Source organism: Bison bison, unplaced genomic scaffold, assembly GCF_000754665.1.
Source record: "Bison bison bison isolate TAMUID 2011002044 unplaced genomic scaffold, Bison_UMD1.0 scf7180017864243, whole genome shotgun sequence".
NCBI lineage: Eukaryota > Metazoa > Chordata > Mammalia > Artiodactyla > Bovidae > Bison > Bison bison.
Window position 1 is genome coordinate 1,066,629 of NW_011494815.1, and position 11,348 is coordinate 1,077,976.

General features: G+C 42.9%; 1 protein-coding gene and 1 pseudogene across 1 annotated transcript; both read left to right on the plus strand.

Annotated features, from left to right (window-relative positions):
• The first annotated feature begins 3,692 nt into the window (after positions 1-3,692).
• RPN1 (ribophorin I) lies at positions 3,693-5,914 on the plus strand. Its single transcript, XM_010847035.1, has one exon. It carries the CDS (start codon positions 3,723-3,725, stop codon positions 5,547-5,549), a length of 1,827 nt encoding a protein of 608 aa, XP_010845337.1. The 5' UTR covers positions 3,693-3,722; the 3' UTR covers positions 5,550-5,914.
• Positions 5,915-8,979: 3,065 nt separating this feature from the next.
• LOC104993680 lies at positions 8,980-9,302 on the plus strand (annotated as a pseudogene).
• The last annotated feature ends 2,046 nt before the right edge of the window (positions 9,303-11,348 follow it).

An 11,348-nucleotide genomic window follows, 5' to 3' on the forward strand; every position in this document is an offset into this window, starting at 1 on the left:
CCAGAGGAGGGGATTTTAAGAAGCAAGATGAGGCCAGTAACATCATGCCACAGGGAGGAAGTAAGAGAAGTCTAGAAGAGTTAATGGACTTGGCTCTCAAGAGTTCATGGTGATATAAGCAAGAGCAATTTCTGTGAAGTGGTGAAGTGGAAACCCATTGCTGTGGGCTGTAGAGTAAATGGGAGGTGAAGAAGGTGAGAATGGAAATATGCACCAGTGGTTCCCAAATGCTGGACCATGGACTCAGCTGCATCAGAGTCACCTGTGGGGCATTAGGAAATGTAAATCCTTGGCCTCAACCTCACATTTCCTGATTTAGTGAGTCTAGGGTGGGTCTCAAGGATTCATGGATTCATAGTTCTAAAAAGCCAGGTTTGAAAACCATTAAGAGTATTAAGTCCATGAGGAAAGATCTTCCCTGTCTCATTCACCATTGTACCTCCAGGAGCTAGATCAGTTTCTTCCCATAAGTTTTTCAGTTACTATGTAGAATAGAATAGCAGCTCCATAACTGAACTGTTGGCATCAACTACTTCCAAAGGTTATCAATTAGGCTGAACCATATGAAATGACCATTTTTTGTGGGTCACAAATAGTCAAATTGGGGCAATTTCATGTAGTTTAATATTTTATTAATAAAAGATGATATAAAAACTATGATATTCATCTCATGGGAGTCAACAGAAACTTTAGAATTATAAAGGGATCCTATAGTAGCCAGTCTCCAAAATGATCATCATGATCTTCACTTCATGATATTCATGTATGAGTGTAATGCTCTCCCGCTGAGTTTGGGTTGGACATAGAGAATAGAATACTGCAAAAGTGGTGGTATGTCACTCTTAATTAGGTTAAAAAGAGACTGTAGCTTCCATTTTGGGTATATTCTCTCTGTCTCTCTTGGATCACTCAGTCCAAGGGAAGCCAGCTGCCACATCTTAAAGACACTCAGGCAGCCCATGGAGATCACTGCCCATCCCCACCATGGGGGAATAGAGGCCTCCAGCCACCAACCACAGGAGACAGCCTGGAAGAGGATTCCAGTGCCAGTCAAGTCTTGAGATGCAGCTTTGCCAGAGTCTCCCAGTTAAGCTGCTCCCATATTCCTGACCCTCTGAAACTGGATGAGAACTTAAATGTTCACTGTTATAAATGGCTATGTTTAGAGGTGGTTTACTCCCCAGCAATAGATAACTAATAGAAGCCTTCATTTTCAAGATGCTAGGAACTGATGGTTGAGTAGTTTTTACTTCAGCATACTTTTACATATATCATGTAAGTTTTTTAAGACAAGCTTTAATTCCTTTTCATTATTGAGGAATTTGAGTCATACGCTTTGGTGGAGAAAGTATTTTATTTGGAATCAGAAGATGCCATTTATTAGCTGCGTAATTCTGCAGATCACTTAATTTCTCTGAGCTTGTCTTTCCTTTTAGACAATATGTAGATTACCACAATACCCCTTGTCTTAATGTTTATTGTAGGGATTAGATTATGAATACAGTGGATCAACTCTAAAGTGCTATTGAAATGCTAATTTTAATAGACGATAGAATTAATCACCTTTCACCTATGATAAGTCAATCAAGGTCACATAGCTAGTCAGTTGCAGAATAGGAACTTGCACTAAAGTCTCCTAATAGTAGCTAAGGACAGGTCTTACATAATTTGGTGCAAGCCACCTTTACTATATGAGCCTCAATTCCCCCATAAGTAAAATGAATAAAATGAACCAAGTGATACAGGGTTAACAGTCATTGATCAGAACCTAAGGAAAGAATGCTTGTCCAGATGTCTAAGTCTCCACAGAGCCAGGGTGAGGTGTGTATCTGACATCCCTGGGGTTTCAGGGCCTGGCTAGGCTGAGAGCTGAGGCGGCAGGAAGCTTTGTGATGTGCTCAGAGTAGGTGGCAGCCTTGGTGTCATGCAGAGGCACCTTGGTGTCGTGCAGAGGTTGTTGATATCACTGCCAGAGAAGATGGGGCTCATTTTTCTACTTGTGCTGCCAGCCCCACAAGCCCCTGCAATAACATCCTATCCTTTGTCACTTCAAACCCATATACTTCAGATTTGTGCTGGTGCCAGGAGAATTCACAATGAATTCAGTCTCCATTCATTCAGGAAATCACGGCTTTGGAGCTTCTATTGAAGACAACAAGCATCACATTTCAAATCAGGCTGAGAAGGTCAGGATTCAAGTTAGTGTTTGGAGTTGTATAAGACAGGTAATAATACTGTTAACTAAAGTTTGTATAGCACTTTAAAGTTTATAAGGCACACACTGTATATGTTCTCGTTCAAAGTTCATTATCCTCATTTTCAGCTAAGAAACTAAGCCTCAGGGGGATTAGATAATTCATGGCAGAATCAACTTGAACCTTGGTGAAAGTTTTCCAAATTGTATTCTCTTTCCACTGGATACTCTTGTACCTGTCAATACGGTTTCCTATTTCCCATCATTTAAGCAAATAAAAAAGCAAGTAGCAGGAAAAAAAAAAGAACTGTGTTTTGTGATACTTGAAAATTTTATAAAATTAATTATATGCATATTTAATTGTAATTATATAACATTTATAAATGTAATTATATATTATAATATGTAAGTTATATGTTATATTGTAACATGTTTGTTATATAGTTTATTTACACATATACATATATTTAGATATAAATGTTTATACATAAATATAAAATTAAGTTTTGCTATTCTAAAAATGTTTTGCTAGACTACAGTCATGCTTATTAACGGACTATCATTGTTTACACTATTTTCATGGTACAATGGCAGAGTTGAGTAGTTGTAACAGAGATCATATGATCTGTAAGCCTAAAATTGTTATCGTAAGGCCCTTTACAGAAAAAATTGTCTGACCCTGCTTTTACAAGGCTTATAGTTATCATATAACACTGTGGGGTAAGCAGATAAGTGGTGTTTCTCTTTTCTACACGTAAGAAAAGAGGCTTTGAGAGAAAAAGTGAATCAATTAATGCCACATAGCTTTAAAAAAAAAAAAAGGGAATTTATACTGGATCCCAAACTGCAAGTGACATTGTCTTAATCCCTACCCAAGTTTGTGGACTTTGATTAAACAACACACAAATAATGGATCAAGTGGTGTCAGGGAGATTAGCAAATAGGTTATAAAGCCAAAGCAAGGGAGAACAGTTTATAAATGCAGGAACCCAAACATCTGGGCCACTAAAGTAAACATTCTTGTGCTTTCAAAATATACAAGAGGCAATGTGGTTAGTAACAAGCATAAAGGAAACCTTCCAACTCACCAGTGAGTGAAGAAGTACAAGAAAATTTTAATGAGATACTACTATACATTCTAAATTAGCAAAAATGTTAGATAATCATGTCTGATAGAGGTGATGTGCTAAAACTGGAATAGTTACTTACATATTGCTTATAGTAATGTAGTCATTACAGATACCTCAACCCTAACCCTAACCCATTTTTATGTATCACTGATTCTTATTGATGTATAACAGAAAACCACAAAATTCTGTAGAGCAATTATCCTTCAATTTAAAAAATAAATTTAAAAAGCAGACACTATTATTAGAAAGAAAAAAAAAAAAAAACAACTTAACCTCATTAAATACTAACTGAGCCCCTGGACGCCGCCATCTTGGGGAACTGAGTGGTCCAATGAGCTGCTGCCCTGTGGGGAACGCAGGGCACGCACACGCAGGCAGGGCTCAACTAGGTCACGGCTATGGAGGCGCCCGCAGTCCACCTGCTGCCGTTGCTGCTGCTGTTTGCGGCCTGGGCCCCGGAGCCAGGCAGCACCTCTGCGGAGGCTCCGCCTCTGGTCAACGAAGAGGTGAGGCGCACGGTGGACCTGAGCAGCCACCTGGCCAAGGTGACAGCCGAGGTGGTCCTGGCTCACACGGGCAGTGACTCCTCGCCCCGCGCTGCCTCCTTCCTGGTAGCGCTGGAGCCCGAGTTCGAGGCCCAGCTGGCACACCTCGGCGTGCAGGTGACGGGAGTGGATGAGGAAGCCAACAGTCTGGAAGTACAGGAGACCAAAATTAACGGTAAAAGCGGGAGATTCTTCACAGTCCAACTCCCAGTTGCTCTTGATCCTGGGGCCGAGGTTTCAGTCGTTGTGGAAGCCGTTTATACCCACGCGATTCAGCCATATCCAATCCAGATCACCCAGTCTCAGAAACAGTTTGTGGTGTTTGAGGGGAACCATTATTTCTACTCTCCCTACCCGACCAAGACGCAAACCATGCATGTGAAACTCGCCTCCCCAAACGTGGAGAGCTATACCAAATTGGGCAACCCCATGCGCCACGAGAATCTCCTGGATTACGGCCCTTTCCACGACATCCCTGCCTATAGTCAGGATAGTTTTAAAGTACATTCTGAGAACAACAGCCCTTTCCTGACGGTCACCAGCATGACCCGAGTCATCGAGGTCTCCCACTGGGGTAATATTGCTGTGGAAGAAAACGTGAACCTGAAGCACACGGGGGCTGTGCTGAAGGGGTCTTTTTCGCGTTATGATTATGACAAATGGATAGATAGTGGCATCTCCTCCATCCGTTCTTTTAAGACCATCCTTCCTGCCTCTGCCCAGGATGTTTATTACCGGGATGAGATTGGCAGCATTTACACCAGACACCTCCTTATTTTGGATGACTCGGTGGAGATGGAAATGAAGCCTCGTTTCCCTCTCTTTGGCGGGTGGAAGACTCATTACATCATTGGCTACAACCTCCCAAGCTATGAGTACCTCTATAATTTGGGAGACCAGTATGTGTTGAAAATGAGGCTTGTGGACCATGTGTTTGATAAACAAGTGATAGACTCTCTGACTGTGAAGATCATCCTCCCTGAAGGAGCCAGGAACATCCAGGTGGACAGTCCCTATGAGATCAGCCGAGCCCCCGACGAGCTATACTATACCTACCTGGACACATTTGGCCGCCCTGTGATCGTGGCCCACAAGAAAAACCTGGTGGAACAGCATATTCAGGACATCGTGGTGCACTACACCTTCAGCAAGGTGCTCATGCTACAGGAGCCCCTGCTGTTGGTGGCCACCTTCTCCATTCTGTTCTTCACCGTCGTCATCTATGTCAGGCTGGACTTATCCATCACAAAGGATCCAGCTGCAGAAGCCAGGATGAAGGTGGCTTGCATAATAGAGCAGGTCTTGACCCTGGTCAGTAAGAGACTAGGTCTCTACCATCACTTTAACAAGACAGTCAATAGATACAAACAGTCCCGGGATGTGTCCGTCCTCAACAGTGGCAAGAAGAGCCTGGAGATGGAGCACAAGGCTTTGACCAGCGAGGTGGCACTGCTGCAGGCCAGGCTGAAGACCGAGGGCTCCAACCTGTGTGACAAAGTGAGCGAAATGCAAAAACTGGACACGCAGGTCAAGCAGCTGGTCCTGAAGTCAGCAGTGGAGGCCGAGTGGCTGGTGGCCGGCAAGCTCAAGAAAGACATGTACATCCAGAATAAGAAGCTCATTTCAGGAAAGCGACAGGAGCTGGTCAGCAAGATTGAACACATCCTGGATACCCTGTAGCCCTCCAGAGGGCAGGGTGGGCGGTGAACATGGAGGCCAGCAGATTATGGCTTCTGTATTTTGCAAAAGGTCTTCAAGGAAGAGAGAAGCCAGGCCTTGCCTCAAGCAACACAAGAAGCTTAGTTTTTGTCCCTAAAATGTTCTTAAAACAAAAAACAAAAAACACCTAAATATCATTTAAAACAAAATATCTTTGAATTTTGAACAAAAAGTTTTTGAGTTGGCTTTGTTTGTTCTGAAGCCTAGGATATTCTTTTCACCTTCTAATTCCTGAAATTTGGGTATATTACAAGCATGTGTATGTTTTTTAAAGCACACATGACCAAATGAAAATAAAGCTAAGGCTGTAAAAAAAAAAATACTCTGTATTGAGTCTTTTAAAGCTCTTATTCTTTGATTCGTTGATTCCATTTCTGAACATCTAATCTTGAAAGTAATTCTAAATTCAGAGAAAAGGCGTTCATAATAGTATTGTTTAGCATCAATCTGAAAGTAAATAAGTGTCTCGGAATAGCTGATTAACTAAATTGTGGTATATCAACCTGATGGACTACTATGCAGCCACTTGACCACTAAAGACTAGATAGCAAGGCAGAAATAAAATTTTATAATGTGAAGTTCAAAAAGCACAATACAACTTCTAATTTTTCTATGGTTTTTGCTATGAACAGTTATGTCTGTACTAGTACAAGGAGCAGTGAAAACAGGTGATTTCTTAAGGTGCTAGCACTCCAAATCCATTGTTGTTACAGCATTGACTAGATGGTAAAAGAACTGGAGGTCTTGTCTCCCCTCCAAGAGATTAGATCTGAGTTGTCTCAGTCACCATGTTGGTTGTGCTTATACTGAAGCCTCATGCTTCTCTTTACCTTAGGTCAAGATAGTGTCCAGAACTGGGGGCCAGGCTGAGCCCAAAGGTAGGGTTGAGGAGGCATTCCTGCCAGGGTTAGACAAGTAAAGAAAGAAGGGGCCAGGAGGCGGTCATGTCTCTGTCAGCAGATATTCATGGAGATCTCTCAGTTTGGGGATTGCATTGTCTTAGAAAGGTTCTGGACTTAAGAGTCAAATTTTTGCAACTCAAGACCTGACCTTGAGGCTCTCTCAGGCATGAGGAAATGTGGTCCAGCACCCAGTTATAGAGGAAGGACTCTGTGTCTCACTCTCTGTTGGGCACCAAGAAGACAGGCAGAAATCAAACTCAGCTTTGTTCCTGAGGCGCCCCAGCAGGGAACAGCTACAGTACCTGGTATACTGCAGGCAAAAGGAGTATTGAACTCACTAAAATTGCTCAGAGGAGGAGAGCCCTCTAGCACAGTTTGAACATCTCTGCTTTTTTGAGACTCTCCAGTTAGCTTAATTGATGATAATTTCTGCACTGATTGAACAATAATGTTTATTCTCTGTTCACATCTAGCTTTTCATTGTGTATTTTAATCACAGCCTTATAGAACATTGTATATGGAAAGCCCTGTGAGGATATTTTGCATCTTTCCAGGGTGAAAAGTCCCCATAGCTCTTCTCTCATTTGTTTTCTTACACTAGACTGTATTTTCCCATCTTGAAAATCCTGTCTGAACATAGAATAACTCTTGGTAATTTATCTTTCTACTTCCTCTAAGGGTCATTGGTACCATCTTCTCTACCTCTTCTTCCCCTTAAGCCCCACTCTGAACTTGCCCATTGAGATGGTAGCAGGGTTTTTGCTCTTTAGGAAGTATCGGGACAGAGGAGATAGACATGTTATCCAAAAACACCAGGGGAAGCAGAGAGTGTGAGACTTGGAAGATGGGTAGGATTTAGGCAGGAGAATAAGGGGCTTATTTGGGGACCTCTCAGTGGCTGTTTGGAATTAACCCAGGAATTGTATCATTTCCATTTTCTGGCAATATGGAGCATGGTGTGAGAAATGGGATTTATCTTGGTAGATACCCTAGGAGAAAAACAGGTCATCTACGCGGATGCTGCAGGGTTTCCATCTTTGGGCCTGTGAATGGCACAGTGGCTCCTGGAAACCTCAGGACTTGGTTAACAAGTTATTAGGAAATACGAACAATCCCAGTAAAAGTAGCAATAAAGCTGCTGCTGCTGCTAACTCACTTCAGTCATGTCCGACTCTGTGCGATCCCAGAGACGGCAGCCCACCAGGCTCCGCCGTCCCTGGGATTCTCAAGGCAAGAACAATGGAGTGGGTTGCCATTTCCTTCTCCAGTGCATGAAAGTGAAAAGTGAAAGTGAAGTCGCTCGGTCGTGTCCTCAGCGACCCCGTGGACTGCAGCCCACCAGGCCCCTCCGTCCATGGGATTTTCCAGGCAAGAGTACTGGAGTGGGATGCCATTGCCTTCTCCAGCAGTAAAGCTAGATGCTCCTTAAACAGATTCTTCACATTTCTATAGTATAATCATCATTGTAATGATTATTATCTATTGAGTGCCTATGTGAGATATTAGTCTCCATTTTATACGTGAGAGAACTGAGGCTCGCAGAGTTAAGAGACTTGCCCAGGATCATACACCTAGTAAGGGTTGTTGGTAGAATTCAAACCCAGGCCCATCGTATCTCAAAGCCTGCACTACTCTTTTGCCTCTAGACATGTGTAAACTGGCAAGGTGTTGAGGATGGCTCGGTTTAACCACTTACCAAGTGCTTTTCTCCAGGGACTGAGAAGGACTGAGATGTGCCATGGGGCATTTTAAGAAATTATCTATGTGGTGGACTACTAGCACACTAAGATTTTCAGCTGCAGTGAAGGAAGGCCCAGATTCACCTCTGTGGAACTAAAACAGGTCACTAGGCCAGGTCTCTCAGGAGTAAGTTATCAACAGAAGAGAACATTGATTCTGTCAGTGGAAGAATACAGCTGCTAACAGCTGCAGAGATGTTGCTAGGAGAACAGCAGTTTACTTCTGAACAGTTCTTTGTAGTTTATGGAACTCCTTCCCTTTCATCATTTCATGATCATTGTATTCCACCCCTGGTTAATGGGGTAATAATCTCTCTTCTACAAACCTCTACATCAAATAGAGGCTCATTGTTAGTCACGTAGTCGTGTCCAACTCTTTGCAACCCCATGGACTGAAGCCCGCTAGGCTCCTCTCTCCACGGAATTCTCTAGGCAAGAATACTAAAGTGAGTTGTCGTTCCCTTCTCCAGGGGAACTTCCTGACCCAGGGATCGAACCCGGGTTCCCACACTGCAGGCAGATTCTTTACCATCTGAGCCACCAGGGAAGCCCATAGAGGTACAGAGATGCTACATAATTTTCCGTAGGTAGCACAGCTTATTAGCAATGCCATTTGCATTCAAGTTCTCAAAAGCCATCCTTCCCACTCCACCCTCCTTTCCATTGTATTTCTAAAGTGATTGATGGTAACAGGGTGGCGGCAGTGGCGGCTCTGGCAGCTTGGGATTGAATGCAAGTAACAGGATCACCATGATTCTTCTGAGGCTCCTCAGGTCCACTGTCATTCAGTCTGCAGTCTCAGTCTCTCTGAGGAGGAACACAGGTGTAACAGCAGTGGCATCTAATAAGGAACTTGATCTGTACGGTAATTCTTCATGGACAAGATCAGAGAATATAGAACTAGGTGACAGACATCTGGAGGACCTGTTGATGCTGACCCAGAGTATCAGCAAGAACTGGACAGGGAGCTTTTTAAGCTTGACCAAATATATAGTAAAGGAGACATGAACACTTTCCCTAACTTCACATTTGAAGACCCCAAGTTCAAAGTTTTTGAGAAACCACAGTCCTGAATAAATAATGTAAAATTTTCCTGGTAATTTTTGCTGGATTAGTTGTACAATGAATGGGTCAGAAGTAACAATAAACATACATTTCACAGCTGTTAAAAAAAAGAGTGATTGATGGGAGAACCCAAGATGATGCTTGTCAGGAGGAATTGTGTGAAGTGTAAAGAATGAGATGAAACAAACAAAATAATTAAGACTAAATACCAGATTCAGTAAGGAAACAGCAGGATCAAAGGAGTTCTTCCTGAGGACAGCGTGCCAGAATGGGCTTAGGTGTGTCAGCTACAAGTATGGTCCGTAGAGGAAATGAAGAAGTGGGAGGGAAATATGTGGAGAAAGGAGTGGAGGACTCATGTAAAGAATAGGATAGCAAGTCTGCTTCAGGTGGAACCCACTTTGGAGGGACTAAGGAAGGGAGTGGCAGGTTTAACAGAGCAGGGAGGTAAAAGGAGAGGCTGTCTGGAGATCAGGGACTCTGTTCATTTGTGAGGGAAGTAGAGCCTCCCCACAAGTTTTAAAAGATTGAAATTATACCAAAAAAGAGTGAAGCTCAACTGTGTAATAGATATCACATAAAACGGAAAGTGGGGAGTATTCTTAGATAAGACATAAAGGCGTCAAAACTGGATGCACTCGTTATAATTAAGCTACACACTTTTTAAGGGACATTATTGGCATGAAAAACTGAACTTAGGGGTCACGTCTTTGGAATGCGTGGGAAGTATTTCGGCTTCCCAGGTGGTGCAGTGCTAACGAAGCCACCTGCCAGTGCAGGAGACAGAAGAGACGGGAGTCCGATCCCTGGGTCAGGAAGATCTCTGGAGGAGGAAATGTCAACCCACTCCAGTATTCTTGCCTGGGAAATCCCATGGACAGAGGAGCCTGGCGGGCTATAGTCCATGGCATCACAGAAGACTTGGACACAAGTCATGCACACACTCAGAGACACGCAGATGGGAAGTATTCACTCCCATGCCTCCTTGTGTCCTGTTCTACTCCTTGCTTGGACTACTGAGGCTGCAAACCAGACTGCCAGCTCTGGCTATTTTTGGATATCAACCAAGTATCATTTCCTTGACTGTGCCTTCGTTGGATTCCATGCGATGAGTAATATTCATGAATCCTGTTCTAAAGATGCTAATTATTCTTGAAGAGTACTATTATTGGATATCACAAACCTTTTTATAGAAGTAGCCACGTAACACTCGCAATCAGTCCCCAAAGACCCATAAACTGGAAGATGTTTCAAAAGTAAATTTGCTTTTCAAATTCTGTGAGAAGTTTAGCAATTTCAGTATCAGGGAGCATTACATGATTCATCTTCAGATTTGTTCTTTAAGACCTCCCAAAATAAATTTGTTACAACTAGCGAATGTAATCATTTAAGAAACTCTTAATTCATAATGATAGTTGGAAGGAGAGTGGTAATTTGATATAGATATTTTATTATTTTTTTACATTTATTTTTAATTGGAGGATAGTTGCTTTACAAAGTTCTGTTGGTTTCTGCAGTACAACGACATGAATCAGCCATAAGTATACATATATTCCCTCCCTCTTAAGCCTCTCTCCCACACACCCCCAAGATCCCACCCCTCAGCCTGGTGCTCTCTGATGATATTTTTTGTAACAGCTTTAATGTCTGTTACTAAGGGTCCACTTTTACTCATTGGGGGTTCTATGTATTGTGGACTTTATCAGATAAATGGATGACATTATTCTTTAAAGTGTCTTGTATGGGGTTGAGTTCACTACAAACTATAGGTATCAAGAAATATGGGAAGGAGTAGGGACAGATTATAGGGAGCATGTTGCACAGTGTCGAGATCTGGTTGGGAGGCCAAAAAGGAATTGTTAATGGGCCCCGGCCCAGGAGAACTTAGGTTGGGTGTCAGGCTGGGAGTTGTAGTCATGGGGCAAAACCAGGCTCCAAATGGGAGAGGACCAGGAAGGAGGGATGGCAGGAAAATGCTTTGTATGGGTGGGGAGCTGGGCAGGCTTCATGGCCTGCTTTGAAGGATTCTCATCCCCAGGGGTCTTAGACTGAAA